At 44.1% G+C, this 15,742-nt stretch overlaps 1 protein-coding gene and 1 pseudogene across 3 annotated transcripts in view; one reads left to right on the forward strand and one right to left on the reverse strand.

The window, feature by feature from the left end:
* Dcdc2c (doublecortin domain containing 2C) overlaps positions 1–14,075 on the forward strand; it is an 84,802-nt gene extending 70,727 nt beyond the window's left edge. For 2 of the 3 annotated variants that reach the window (XM_040730980.1, XM_040730982.1), the window contains one exon: positions 13,768–14,075. In XM_040730980.1, the coding sequence (XP_040586914.1) occupies positions 13,768–13,863 (96 nt within the window). In that variant the 3' untranslated portion in view covers positions 13,864–14,075. The remainder of the gene's footprint in view (positions 1–13,767) is intronic. The other variant, XM_040730981.1, reaches the window with a different exon arrangement.
* Positions 857–1,162, reverse strand: LOC110340021 (annotated as a pseudogene).
* Positions 14,076–15,742: the final 1,667 nt, after the last annotated feature.

The following is a 15,742-nucleotide window of genomic DNA, read 5'->3' on the forward strand; positions in this document are numbered from 1 at the left end:
GATTGCCATCTTTACTATGTTGATCCTACCTATCCAAGGGCATGGGAGATATTTCCATTTTCTGATATCTTCTTTATTTTCTTTTGTTAAAGACTTGAAGTTCTTGTCATACAGGAGTTTCATTTGTTTGGTTAGAGTTACCCCAAAATATTTTGTGTTATTTGTGGCTATTGTGAGGGGTGATGTTTCTATGATTTCCTTCTTAGTGCATTTGTCATCTGTATATAGGAGGGCTACTGATTTGTTTGGTTAACCTTGCATCCGGCTATATTACTGAAGGTGTTTATCAGTTGTAGGAGTTTTCTGGTAGAATTTTTTGGGGTCGCTTATGTATACTATCATATAATTAGCAAATGGTGACAGTTTGACTTCTTTTCTAATTTGTATCCCTTTGATATCCTTTTGTTTTCTTATTGCTATAACTAGAACTTCAAGTACTATGTTGAATAGATATGGAGAGAGTGGACAGACTTGTCTTGTTCCTGATTTCAATGGGATTGCTTTGAGTTTCTCTCCAGTTTGATGTTGGCTGCTGGGTTACTGTATATTGCCTTTATTATGTGTAGGTATGTTTCTTGTATCCCTATTCTCTCCAAGACCTTTATCATGAAGAGGTGTTGAATTTTGTCGAAGTCTTTTTCAGCATCTAGTGAGATGATCATGTGTTTTTTTCTTTCAGTTTATTCATATGGTGGATTGCATTGACAGATTTTTGTATGTCGAACTATCCCTGCATCTCTGGTATGAATCCTACTTGGCCATGGTGGATGATTTTCCTGATGTGTTCTTTTCATTTTATTTTTTGTCCCTAAATTTTATTTATGAATTAATACAAAACATTGCAGACCAATGTGTCTTAATCGTTCTCCTCCTCCTCCTCCTCTTCATCCTGGTTAATCTGGAAGTAGTGCAGCTTTACTGTTGGCGACAACGTGCAACCGGTCTCGAAGATTGTTCTTCAGGCGTTTCTTGATGACGTATTTCAAATACCTTTTGGAGAAAGGGACCGCCAAAGTGACAGTGATCTTGCTCTTGCTTCGTTCATGGTCACAACCCCTCCGCCAAGATCCCATCTTCTACAGGTTGTGGGTGCAGTCAAGGGTGAACTCAAAATCGGCTTTTTTTTGCCTCCCTTCACCACAAGCTTTTTCACGGGCACCATGGTGGCAGAGGAGGCAGACAGGGCCTGATGTGTTCTTGAATTTGGTTTGTCAGTATTTTATTGAGTGCTTTTGCATCTGTGTTCATGAGGGAAACTGGTCTGTAATTCTCTTTCTTAATTGTGTCTTTGTGTGGTTTGGGTATCAGGGTAATTGTAGCCTTGTAAAAAGAGTTTGGCATGTTGTTTTTATGGTATGATTTGAGGAGTATTGGTATTAGGTCTCCTTTGAATTTCTGGTAGAATTCTGCACTGAATCCATCTGGGCATTTTTAGTTGGGAGACTATTGATAACTGTTTCTATTTCCTTAGGGGTTATAGGTGTATTTAAGTTATTTATCTGTTCTTGATCTAATTTTGGTATGTAGTACTTATCTAGAAAATTGTCCAAAAGTTTTCCAATTTTGGGCAGTACAGGTTTTTGAAGTATGACCCGATGATTCTCTGGATTTCCTCAGTGTCTATTGTTATGTCTCCCTCTTCATTTCTGATTTTTTTAGCCTTTTGGTTAGTTTGCATAAAAGTTTGTCTATTTTGTTGAATTTTTCAAAGAACCAACTTTGTGTCTCATTGATTCTTTTCTTTGTTTCTATTTTGTTGACTTCAGTCCTCAGTTTGACTATGTTTTGCCATCTACTCCTTCTGGGTGAGTTTGCTTCTTTTTGTTCTAGTGCTTTCAATTGTTCTGTTAATTCACTAGTGTGCAATTTTTCCAGCTTCTTTTTTTAAAATTTAAATTAGAAACAAGCTTGCTTCACATGTCAATCCCAGCTCCCTCTCCCTCCCTCCTCCTCTGGCCCCCCCAATCCCCACTCCACTTCTTAAGGGAGAGTGAGGCAGGAGATCAAAGTTTGTCATATCATCCGGGTTAGGGCCTAGTGTAGTCCCTCCCCGATGTGTCCAGGCTGAGAGAGCATCCCTCCATATGGAATGGGCTCCCAAAGTCCATTCGCATGCCAGGGATAAGTACTGATCTACTACTCGAGGCCCCATAGATTGCCTCCTCACTGACACCCAAATTTATGGGGTCTGGTTCAGTCACATGCTGGCCTCTCAGCCATCAGTCTGGGGTCCATGAGCTCCTCCTTGTTCAGGTCAGCTGTTTCTGTGGATTTCACCAGCCTGGTATTGACCCCTTTGCTCATCACTCCCTCTCTGCAACTGGGTTAAAGGAGTTAAGTTCAGTGTTTAGCTGTGGGTGTCTGCCTCTGCTTCCTTCAGTAACTGGATGAAGGCTCTAGGATTCATATAAGATAGTCATCAATCTCATTATCGGGGAAGGGCATTTAAGGTAGTCTCTCCACTATTGCTTAGAATGCCAGTTGGTGTCATCCTTGTAGATCTCTGAAAATCTCACTAGTGCCAGATCTCTCCTCAAACCTATAACGGATCTCTCTATTATGGTATCTCTCATCCTGGTCTCCTCTGTTCTTCCCCCGACTCAATCTTCCTACTCCATGTCCTCCTCTCCCCTCTTCTTCTCCCCATCTCTTTCTCTCAGCTCCCTCTCCCTTCTCCCTATGCTCCCAATCTGCTCAGGAGATCCTGTCCCATTCCCCTTCTCCAGGGTACCATGCATCTGTCTCTTAGGGCGAGTCCTTCCTGTTTCCCAGACTCCCTGGCGGTTCAGCTTCTTTATGTAGGCATTTAGCACTATGAACTTTCCTCTCAGCATTGCTTTCATTGTGTCCGATAAGTTTGGGTATGTTGTGAGGTCATTTTCATTAAAATTTAGGAAGTCTTTTATTTCTTCCTTGACCCAGTGGTGGTTCAGTTGATCATTACTCAATTTCCATGTATTTGTGGTCTTTCTGAAATTAATGTTGCTGTTGAAGTCTATCTTTAAGTTGTGGTGATCTGATAGGGTACAGAGGTTTATTGGTTTGCTTTGTTACCGAGTATGTGGTCAATTTTTGAGACAGTTCCATGAGGTGCTGAAAAGAAAGTATTTTTTTTGTGTGTGTGTTTGTGTGAAATGTTCCATAGATGTCTGTTAAGTCCATTTGAGTCATCACCACTGTTAGTTCCCTTATTTCTCTGTTAAGTTTATGTCTGGCAGACCTGACCAGTGGTGAGAGTGGGGTGTTGAAGTCTCCTACTATTAGTGTGTGGGGCTCGATTTGTGATTTAAGCTTTAGTAAAGTTTCTTTTACAAACTCTGGAGCCCTTGTATTTGGGGCATAGATGTTTAGAATTGAGATTTCCTTGTGATGAATTTTTCCTGTGATGAATATGAAATGCCCTTCTTTATCTTTTTTTTGATTGATTTTAGCTTGAAGTCTATTTTGTTAGATATTAGGATAGATACACTAGCTTGTTTCTTAGGTCCATTTGATTGGGAAATTTTTCCCAACACTTTACTCTGAGGTAATGTCTGTGAGCTTGAGGTGTGTTTCTTGTATGCAGCAGAAGGATGGAATATGTTTTCATATCCAATCTGTTAGCCTGTTTTATAAGTGATTTGAGACCATTTATATTAATGGATATTAATGACCAGTGATTGCTAGTTCCTGTTATTTTTGTTTTTGTTGATGATGATTTTGATGATGATGATGATGAAGGGTGTTTGATTCCCTTCTTTGGGGTTTGCTTCTGTAAGCTCATCTATTTCTTGTGTTCTTGTGGACATACGTGATTTCCTTGGGTTGGCGTTTTCCTTCTAGTACTTTCTCTAGGACTGGGCTTGTGGATAGGTGTTGTTTAAATTTGGTTTTATTATTGAATATTTTGTTTTATCCATCTATGGTTATTGAAAACTTTGCTGGGTAAAGTAGTCTAGGTTGACATCTGTGGTCTTTTATTGTCTGTATAACCTCTGACCAGTATCTTCTGACTTTCATTGTTTCCTCTGAGAAGTCAGGTGTAATTCTGACATGTTTGCCTTTATATGTTACTTGGTCTTTCTCCTTTCCAGCTCTTAATATTTTTCTTTATTTTGTATGTTTATTGTTTTGATTATTATGTGACAAGAGGACTTTTTTTTGGCCCAGTCTATTTGGTGTTTGTAAGACTCTTGTTTTTTCAGGGATGCCTTTCTTTAGGCTGAGGAAGTTTTCTTCTGTGATTTTGTTGAATATATTTTCTGTGCCTTTGAGTTGAACTTCTCCTTCTTCTATCTGTATTATTCTTAGGCTAGGTCTTTTCATGGTGTCCCAGATTTCCTGCATGTTTTGTGTTAAGGATTTGTTGGATATCAAATCTTTCTTGACTGATCAATCTATTTCCTCCAAGTTATCTTCAATGCCTGAAATTCTCTCTTCCATCTCTGGTATTCTGTTATTTATGCTTGCATTTGTGGTTCCTGATCATTTACCCAGATTTTCCATTTCCAGAATTCCCTTGGTTTGTGTTTTCTTTATTGCCTCTTTTCCAGATTTCCTGTTTTGAATAATTTCCTTCACTTGTTTGATTACTTTTTCTTGGTTTTCTTTTTCCTTTTTTAAATTTAAGTTAGAAACAAGTTTGTTTTACATGTCAATCCCAGCTCCCTCTCCCTCCCCTCCTCCCCATCCCTCCCCACCAGGCTCCCCAGTCCCCTGCCCAATCTCCAGTCATCCAGGGTATTTCTTGGTTTTCTTTAAGGGATTTGTTAATATCTTCCAATTTTTTGTTTGTCTTTTCATCCATTTCTTTAAGAGAGTTTTTCATTTCCTCTGTAAGGGCCTCCTCAGTCATTCTCATAAAGTTATTTTTAGGTCATTTTCTTCTACTTCATCTGTGTTGGGATGTTCAGGTCTTGGTGTTGTAGCATCACTAGTTTCTCTTTATATTGTTGAGTATGTTCTTACCTTATTGTCTACACATCTCTTCCTCTAATTGGTATATGTAGAGCTTATGCTTCAGCGGTTTTCTCTTTATCCAATTGGTAAAGTTGGGGGCTGTTACTCTCTTGACCACTCCTTCAGGTACAAGTAGAGCAGGACTTTCTGGTGAACGCTCCTCCTCCAACACTGCTTCCAAGTTTGAGGCTGGGACCTTTCTCTGACACTGCTTCCAGTTCTGAAATTCATGGCTCCCTTGATGCTGCTCCTGACCTGAAGCTCAGGCCTTCCTCTGACTCTGCTTCGAGGCTGGGATTCGGGCCTCTCAATGATTCCCATCATGCTCTTGATCCCCCTTGCTCATCATATAATCCCTCCTTCTCTTCAATCGGATTCCTGGAGCTAGGCCTAGTGTTTGGCTGTGGATCTCTGCATCTGCTTCCATCAACTGGATGAATTTTCTATGATGACAGTTCTTATCTTAAAGTTGAGGCAATTATCGTGTACATGTCCCGGCTTTTGTTAGAATCAAATGAGGAAATCTACTCACAAGGTAAGTCCGGGGCTTTTAGAAGATGCCCAAGAGTTATCTTCATTCCTAGTCATCATGGTATCTGTCACTGCTTTCATCCTTGTGTGAGAAGATTTCTGGTGTAGGAATTGAATACAGGGTCCTAAGCAAGCTAGACAAACCTTTTGCCACTGAGATATATCTTTAACCAAAGGGCTGCTATTCTTTATTTTTATTTAAAAATTCCACTGATGTGCATGTGTGTGTCTCTGTGTGACTATGTGTACCATGTGTGTGCAGATACCTTTTCATTTCAGAAGATATCATCAGATTCCTTCGAGCTGGAGTTACAGGTGAATGGGAGCCACTGGATGTGGGTGCTGGTAGCTGAACTCTGGTCTTCTACAAGAGCATTAAGTGCTTTTAAACTGTTCAGCCATTGCTCAAGCCTCATGGTTACTATTCTTTATGAATTATTTTGAAGTGAAAATTCTGCCTGGTGTTTACAATTTTACTTTTACCCACTCCTTTCACAGGATGGCAAGTTTTGTGAGATTCTTTAGGCAAGGGTGGTTTAATACAAGATTGTTTGTGTTAAGGGCTTCCTGCAGGATTTCAAGTCTATTAAAAGCCTGCCCACAGCTGCTGTTTTGCTAGTCCATATGTTGAGAAATTTCTGTGTAGGTGTGTTATCCTGTGCTTCCTAAGTCCCACTTGGCATTTTATTGTCAATGATTATTGCTTATGAAGAAATTATGTGCATACATGTATGCAAGAAACCTACAAATGATGTGGAAATTCTTCATATAAATTGCTTAAAATCTTCAGATTCAAGTCTTACCTTCTCTGATCTTAAGCTAATGGTTTTCAATACTAGGCCTCCTTGCAAGTAGTGTGACCCATTTGCACCATCCTGACCCTTCACAGTTAAAAACGTATATAATGAGTTCTGAGAGCTGCATGGAATCAGCTTCTCTCCCATGCACCTGTGCTTGCCTGTAACTTGCAAATACTGATGACCACACGTGATTTGGCTTGCCTTAGATTTCTCATAAACTCACGGAGGATGACAAATCTTTGGTTTGATGGGTTCATGCGGTCATGTGGTCTGTTTCTCCTGACTACTCATGCTCAGGCACAGCAGGGAGTCCTCTTGTTATCTTTAGGGCAAATGTGTGGAACGCATAATAAATTAGCCCAGAGTCTGAGAGACACTGCAGGCTAATGGTGCTGAAGGTGATCATGAACAGCACAGGGGGGAGGAGAGACACCACACTGAGAGCTCTGCCAGCTGGAGCCAGGCCACTTGATGGTTTCTCCTGATGAGATGAGGGTAAGGAAGCCTCCGCCACTGGTGTGATGAAGACAGCAGCCAGGGCTCCCCTCAGAGAGAACATGACTCACTTCTTGGGCGACTTGGGATGTATAACTGTCTTCTTGTTCCTGGAGAATGTTATCTAGCTATGTCACTGCCTCCAGTCCTTCCTTCAGCCGGATGAAAACAAACACAACCTCCCAGGCTGGCTGAGACCTTGCCTCATGGAAGCCTGTGCTGTCTTACAGTATTATGTCGCCAGGCTCTGATCCCAGCCTGCCTACTGGGAGGCCATATAGTCTGCCCCCAGCTTGCCTTAATCATATCTATTTAGTGGGGTCCTCCATGTGTGTCCCTCTTAGGGTCCTCTTTATTCCTAGCTTCTCTGGGGTTGTGAACTGCAGCCTGGTTACCCTTTGGTGAAAGCAGTTTAATGCTTACAGAGTAGCCCATATCAGCAGGTAAACCTCTGTTGGTGAACAAACAACCTAAAGTATCCCCAAGAACAGACAAACAACAGTGACCAACTCCTTTGGGCACGAAAGACTCATGGTCAGATATAGTTTTCTCTCCCCACCCTCTCCCTATTCCATTTGGTACCTACAGTAATGCCTCATGAATATAAATATAAATGAAAATATTATTGGTTTAAAGAAAAAGGTGTGTCTATGGTGACCCCGTAGCACTGGGAGCACTCCAGAGGAGAGTGGTCATGGAGGGTGTGGTGACACCTTAGACATGAGTGAGGTTCATGATAATATGTTGAATGAATATTCTGTGAAAAGCTATCAGGTATCTGAACTACAGATCTGATTCTTCAGGAGTGGGTCTAAAGTCTTACCATATAAACCACACTCGTTATACAACCACTGTGGAAGAAGTGAAACGTGACTAAATTTTTCTGCATAAACAGAGTAGATATGGCTTATGGGTTGGTTTGTGACCTTTATAGACTTTGACTTCTGGCTTCTTAAGGTCAACTGACCTGCTGAGAGACGCTAGCTACTAAGGTTAATTTGTTATGACAAAGTTCAGGACCCCCTGTCTGCCTGCCCATCTCTTCATGTAAAAGAAATGGCCTCACTCTTGACCTATGAGGGAAGAAAACTCAAACCTTATCTCGTTATATGGAAGGGCTGGGATAACAAAAGTAGTCTGGATTCTTCCTGACATTGTATATCTTCTGTACAAGACAATCCTTAGAGACAGATCCAAGCAAAGGAATTGACTTTCCCAGTATCAGCAGAGTTATGGAATGAAAGGAAGGTTCCTGTCTGATCTGTTCGATTAGAATCAGCTAGTAAGCACCAAGATTCTTCCATGGGATTAGGTTGCAGGCTGAAGTAAGATGGCTGTAGGTGATCACTGCTTGGAGGGATAACCGTTGTTATTTCATCTTTGATTCTCATGTTCAAAGTATATAATGACACTCTTGTCCCTGTGGATGCTGAGGGGCAGGCTTCTCCTCAGACTCCCCTGTGCTTTCCCCCGTGCTCAGGTTGGCCTTCACAGAGCTCTGTGACATAGCATGGCAGATGTGCATGTGATGGACTTGTGAATGCTTTAGTTACTGTTGTTGGGATGTAGGCAATAAGTTTAATAGAGGGTTTTCAGCTATACAGTTTCAAATTGCTTGCATGAGGTGGAGATGGGTGCTGTGAGGGATTCAGCCCTTGAAAGAAGAGATGAAATTCTGAAAGGCCAGAGGCCCTCCTGTTTTGGAGGCAGCTTGAGAGGCTGGGTGCAAAGCCACCCAGCCGGGCTGTCCTGTAAGCACATTTGGAGCCAATAATCCCTGAAATGAAGGTTCTGAAGAGGAAAAGGAAGCATGCTGTGTTAGTCAGGGTTCTCTGGAGCTTTGTAAATGTGACTGTTAGATAATTTAAAAGTTCCGTCATGCGGTTTACATTTTATTTTGATTGGTCAATGATATTTCAGGGCACTTGCATATTTTCCTCTAATTTAGAAGCTTTGGCCAAAGCTCCCTGTTTGATGGGACTCCCTTCTCGGCCTCCTCCTTCCTTCCCTTGTTCTTGCCTCCCCCTCTTCCCTGATCCATCTTGGATGTCTTTCTTCAGCTACAGAGAGTTGCAGCATGCAGAGGGAGCCCATCTTAGCTCAGCTTGGTTTAATATTGCCCTGCACTTTGCAAATTATGAGAGATAGGAAGGGGGAGGGTGGAAAAAAGAGAAAGGGGAAGAGGGAGGGAAGGAGGAATAGAGAGAGAGAGAGAGAGAGAGAGAGAGAGAGAGAGAGAGAGAGAGAGAGGAGAGAGAGAGGGAGACTTGGAAGATTGGGGTTCTCTGGGTTGGATTCTGTGTAACTGAACCCCTCTCTCTGTCTCTCTTCTCTTCCCTCTCTTTTATCCTGAAGCCAGCTTTTTTCTGACCAGTCTCATATTTCATAAACAAGAAATGGCTTCTTTGCTTTAACCTTTGGGCAGAGGCTATCATGGACTCACCCAGTCACTGAGTACTAACCACACAGTGCGCGTTCCCATGTGGGTGATGTTCGGGGAGGGATAGAAAGACCACGAGGGTGAAGGTGTATCTCCCTGGGTGGGCATTGTCTAGAACATTCTCTGCCTGAGCTTGTTCCTGTGTCCATGCTGAGGTGGGTGTGTAAGAAGGTTCTGGAGCCACAGGATGAGGATTCCTGCTTGAGAGACTGGACCAGTCACCAGGAGGAAGCAAAGTCTCATGTCCCCACTCTTGGGAATCAGCCTTATGAGGTCAAGGGTCAAATTATCATGGGCATCTCTCAGGACTGCTGGGTCTCTTAGGGATGAGTTCAGGGCAGGCCTGTGATGCCCCTAGCGTATCTTATCTGGTTGTGGCACAAGGGGTAGGCAGAATTCCATGCCATCAAGTTCTGTCTGTCACCAGACCTTCCTCTGCTGCCTGGATGTAGACAATTGATCTGACTGTGGTGGAGGATGGTGTTTGACGTTGAAAACAGGCCACGTGTCTCAGAGACCCCTGGTGAGGGTCAGGGCCCTTATCCAAGACAGTTTACACCCACAGAACTGAGAGAGCTCATAGCATATCGTGTATGGACAATCACAAGGATGTACCAAGGGCCATTGTTGAACAGAGGCTGTTACCAGCAGCTCAACCTCTACAGTAGATACAGTGTCAGTCTGACCTTCTATACCCTACTCACTTAACCTCTCTACTGGAGGTGGAGCCTTAGCAGAATGAACCCACAAACAGGGCATCCTCCACCCCCACCCCAGGGATAGGTTGGGTCACTATTCAATAGCAGAGAAGAGACACGGAGATGCTGTCACCCTTTTAAATTTATGAGTATTGTGTCTCTTTTTAAAATATCATTTTTATTAATTCTTTGAGATTTTTGTACAGTGCATTTTTGACCATATTCAACCCCCAACTGTCCCAGATTCACTCTACCCCATCTCTCTGCCTCACCAACTTTAAGTCTGCCCCTTTCTTTCTTCCTTTGACATTTTGTTGCTGTGAACCTTGGCCGACTCAGCCTGTCCTCCCTACATCCTGAGAGGTCTGGCGGGTATGGTCTGTCTTTGTGGGAATGCCCCTCTAGCCCTCCGCTGTTCTCCTAGGTATCCTGTGCTGTTCTCACAGCACATGGGACCATTTGCTCTTCCCAAGACATGAAAAGGTTCCTTCCCATCTGTGTTATTCAAGGAGGGGCTGATGCAGGAGGCCAAGTCTCCCAGGTGACTGACTGACCACGGGCTTTGTCCTCTTCCAGTGTTAATAATACAGTGGGACTTCATGATCCGCATAAATCCAGGACTTCTGTAACACTTGAAGAACGCCTGACTTCTTTTCTTTTCTTTTCTCTTCTCTTCTTTTCTTTTCTTCTCCCCTTTCTTGCAAGACAGGATCCTGACATGGTAAGGTAGGAGATGTCTAAACACCCCCTTCCCCCCATGAGCTGTTTTCCTCCAACCAGGCTCTCAAGATTGATGGTCCATCTGCCGAAGACATTTCTTGAAAGCATTACAGTGCCTCTGGGCAGCGTTAATTTTTAAAAATGCCCTTTCCTCCTTGATCAATAGGTTAGCCTGGGCCAGGAGGCTTGGGATATTTATTTCTTTGGAGTCTTCATAGAGAATACATCATATTACACAGTAACTCTGTATTCAGGGCCATGATTTAATTCCATGACATAGGGGTTGCTCCAAGCCTCAGTATAGTCACTGCAGCTCATGGTTCTATTAGCATTTCTGAATTGTGGCACAAAGAAAACCTTATCGCTGGCAGGTATCTTTTACCCACCTACTGGGCAGTTAGTTGCATTGGGCACCCTGGTAAGGAACTGGGGTGTTTGTGGCAGGTAAGGGTCGACTGTCCCATTCTGTGCTCTGTCTGGTTTCTCTACATTGGCAATCCCAAGCCTGGACAAGTATACAGATCTGACCACCACTGGGACCACACTTACAGGCTTCACCTGTGATGCATCTTGGACTCTTCAGCAAACTTTGATGCATGGCATGATTAGAAAACAAAGCAAAACAGGAGGCTGTCGGTTATATGTAATAACAGATAATCTGGGGCTTCAGAAGCCGGCCTTGAAGGGCAGCTGTGGACAGCGTGGAGGGCAGCTTTCGCTTCCTCCCCGTGGGGTGTTCACAGGAGTGCCTGCCTCCAGCTAGTACCTCCCGCAAAGCTTTTAGCTTTGGTGGTTTAGGTCCTGGCTCTCATCAAAGCACAGTGAGGGCTCTTTAGGGCGGATGATTTAGCCTCTTTGAGATCCGCAAGGTCTTACTGTGAGGTCGGAGGGCAGGGCTTCCCCTGAAGCATGATGGGTAACCTGAGGACTGAGGGTTAACTGGTGGTGTCGGCTGTAAACTATTTACTTAGCCATTCTGGTTGTTGCAAAGAAAAGAAAAACAAAAGTGTCGGCAAAATGAGATGCTTCTTTTAGTCATTTATGAACTTTTAAAAAAATCTTTTAGTTTTAAAAACTCGTTAAAGACTTTAACTCCTGTGTTTATAATAGTGTGAAAAATGGAGGATCGCAAAAAACACAAACACGGTTCTCTGTGCTCCTTGCCGCCCCCAGTCTCTCTGGAGATTGCCATCTTGTTCATATTGGTACCTGATGGGCTCAGAAGCATAGCTATTAAGACAGTCAGTCAATCGATAAAAGTGGATATCCCTCCGCAGACTTCTGTGGTTGGTGTGCAGGCATTGCTGACACACAGCTGTGCTTATGTATTTCTGAGCAGTCTCCTCCTCACCTTTGCAGCCAAATAAAGAAGAAAGCAGGATCCCGTTTTTTATAGTTCCCGTGATCCTAGGCCCTTGGGCAGCTGCCAGCATCTGTTTATTCCACACATGGAGGAACACAAATCTCTTCATGTCACTAATGCTATTTACACAGATCACCTGGAAATTTCTTGCTTTCATTCTCACAGTTTTGAAGTAAAATTAGTAAGGCTGTGTCATGGGGGGTTAGAAGAGCCTTGTAGACACCCCAGAGATTTCCCAGCACTCACAGCTTGGAATGATCTGCTTTACTTTCCGTACCCTGGAGACATTTGCTAGGCACGCTTGCACAAGGTTCAGGAGTCCAACTCACCCAGTGCCTCGGGTTTGTACGTTTTATTTTTTTGTTTATACTTGTGACTGCCCACAGAGTGTGCTGCCTCCCAGATAATGACCACTGGGAGCTGGGGGAGAGGTCTCTGTCCTGCTGGGCACAGAGCCCCTCTCCCTGCAGAATTCCTGCCCCTGTGCAGTAGTTTATAGGCTGCTTGCTTTATGAATTACTTAGGAAAGCATGCCCTTTCCTTTTCTTCATTCTATCTCTGCTCTAAGCATGCTTCTAATATTTTGGTTTCTTTAAAAGTTCTCTAAAGTACACTCCGCACCATGTGGCTTCTTACCCAGCACGCTGCGTGACCTTCATGCTGACTTAACTCTAGTAGCACAGCCTTTTCCTTCCTCTTCTCCATTCTCTTCTGGGAGCTGCCAAGATTTACAGCTGGCCTGTCTGGGAGCTATCACGGCCATCAGGGCAGGCTCTAAGACATAAATGGTCCTTTACATGAAACAATTCAACATTAGCATCCCCGTCATCATACTAACCCCAATGGCTCTCTGGCGATGACAGTCATACTGTCTGAATTTGATTGGAAAAGAAATTTAAAGTTTATCCTCAGTGGCTTGAGGAGGCCAGAAGAGGACATCAGGTCCCTGGAGCTGGAATTACAGGCAGTTGTGAGCCGCATGATGCGGGTGCTGGGCACTGAACTCGGGTCCTCTGCATGAGCAGTGGATGCTCGTAACCATTGGGTCACCTCTTTGGGCCGTGGCAAGAGTTCTTTATCTTTGCCAAAGAAAATCTAAACTAGTGAATAAACGGAAACAATCAAACCTGGTTTCTGATGCTCACGGGTGGAGTCCTATGGGGGATGACCGTGACTTACGGAGACCCCTGTAGGAGTCCTCTGGAGACTCCTCTGCAGGAGAGGGGTTGCCCTGTTCCGACAAGCCCTTTGGCTTTTCAAGCAAACGTAGCAACATTAAGAGCAACTGGATCTTTCTGGGGAGGTTATATGCCTTCTCAGGAGCTTCTGGAAGAGGAAACTGTAACGGTAAGCTGGGCTCCTATTACAGTGACTTTACAACAGAAAGTGAAGGAGTATTTGGCCCTGCTGGTGATCAATGATGGTGGTATAGAGCTGATCACATCTTCACAGTGTCCTTGTCATGATGCCTCACGAAGGGATGAGGCTAAATACTGATTTACAGCACTAATAGGACAGACATGGAAATCTCAGTCTGCCCGGTGCCACTGGGAAGGCAACACCCATTTTTTTTTTGTTGTTGTTTTTTCCTCCCAGAGACCCAGGCTTCTGTTACAGGAAACAGTCCATTCATTTGAAAAGCAGTTTTATCAGGTGGCTAGTGTTCATTTCAAAGGTTTTCCAAATGTGCGGTGTTACGCTAGATGGTACCTGACACGTAAATCATTTCTGTTATGAGAAATCTTAAACACACACAATATAAAGTTGATGTTTACGTTTCAGCCTTCTGAAGTCAGCTGCCGGCTCACTGTGATAACTCTTCATGGAGAAAATGCCTTCCCAGCACCTTGTCAGAGCCCAGCGTGTGCGATGGCATGAGCAAAGCGCTTGCTTCTAATGTTCCCCCATCAACAAGCACCTTCCCGCTCCTCTGTCACACGACCGTCAGATCCTTCTGCAAACAATGAACACAAAGGCCGTCACTGCCAGCATCAAATTGCCCAAAATGGAAATGCATGTGCTGGAGTAGCACACCAAGAGGACATAAGGAAGGGCTTTCATGATTCGGGAAAGAAAATAAAATGAAGTTGTCTGATGCTGGATCAGCAATGAAACAATAATAGTGCCACAAGGGCTGCATCTATCATAGATGCATTTTCTTCTTTTGCTTAAAACACATGCTATGCGATGTTGGCTCTGTCACCAGCCCCTCACTGCAGCCAACAGAGGGGGCCTGGGTGGCTAGAAAATGCACCTCCACCTGGGCTACCTATGGGGTCCTGAGCAGTGGGTCAGTGTTTATCCCTCGAATACTAACAGACTTCGTGTGTCCATAACACAAACAGGGTTGCTCTCTCTGCCTGGACTCTTAGGGAAGTGCCTGGACCCTACCCTGAATGAAATGATAGACTCTAGATATCCCCTATGCGGAAGGAATTGGCAATAGGGTGGGAGGATGGGGGGGATGGTGGGGGTGTGTGGGAGGAGGGGAGGGAGAGGGAACTGGGATTGGCATGTAAAACAAGCTATTTAAAAAAAAAAAGAAAAGAAAATGCACCTTCATGAACACTGCCCTTAAGGCCAATGCCAGGAGCTCTACCCAATTTCCTGCAATCTCTGAGCCCTGGATCCCTGGCTCCTCTCTTGGTAAACATTTCCACAGCTGCTGCTGCTTCTTCTTCTTCTTCTTCTTCTTCTTCTTCTTCTTCTTCTTCTTCTTCTTCTTCTTCTTCTTCTTCTTCTTCTTCTTCTTCTTCTTCTTCTTCTTCTTCTTCTTCTTCTTCTTCTTCTCTCTCTCTCTCTCTCTCTCTCTCTCTCTCTCTCTCTCTCTCTCTCTCTCTCTCTCTCTCTCTCTCTCTCTCTCTCTCTCTCTCTTGTGGTGATGGGGGATCAAACCTGGGCTTTTTGCATGCTGGGCAAGAGGTCTGACACAGTTTCTTTTTGTATGCGGGACAAGGCGTCATCCCTAACCCCCAGGACAGGGTTGTCAGAGCTGAACTGCACACAGCTTCCTCATCATTTGGTGGTGGAACTGTGGGAGGGCTTGCTCCCGCACAGGGGGGCCTGGACATCACCACAGTCTGGGTTGGCAAGCAAGCCATCCATCTCAGCCCGATGGGCATCGCCACCTCTTCAGATCTGCCTCTCTCCATAGGACATGAGCCTCCCCCTTCTCTGCCTTCCCCATACCCACTGTTAATTTGCTCACCACAGCACTGTGCTGGGAAGCTTGTGTTTCCCTTGCTCCCCAGGGCAACCTGTAGGAATGCGGCTCTCCTCCTTCCGTTGAGCTGTATTGGTGCCCCAAACTCCTGCTTTCACTGTAAGAACACAGGGGCAATCTCTTACTCGTCCTAAGCCTTAATGCAATGTTTCAAAAGTCTGTGTGATCACCCTTTCACCATCCTGTCAAGGACCCATGTCTACCTCATGGACATGAGGACATCACAAGAACTGAGTGATTATTGGAGGGGGTGGGCACAGGAAGCGGAAATGGAGGAACAAAGACAACCCAACCCCTTGATGTGTTCAAATGTACCATTCAGAAACCAACAGCTAATTTAGAGCCTTAAATCCACCCACTGACAGTTAGAACACAGATTTAAAACTAGAATCTAGTGTGGATGACCCCATCCACCTGTCCCTTCTCTACTCTCGGGACCCCTGCTACTCTTCCTTCTTTCTGTTTAAATACAGAGTGCCACCATTTTCTTAAATTGAGGTCATGACAGCCCATTCCCCTTCATTTCTGTGTATA

This window comes from Mesocricetus auratus, unplaced genomic scaffold (assembly GCF_017639785.1).
Source record: "Mesocricetus auratus isolate SY011 unplaced genomic scaffold, BCM_Maur_2.0 Super-Scaffold_100024, whole genome shotgun sequence".
In the NCBI taxonomy this organism is placed as follows: domain Eukaryota; kingdom Metazoa; phylum Chordata; class Mammalia; order Rodentia; family Cricetidae; genus Mesocricetus; species Mesocricetus auratus.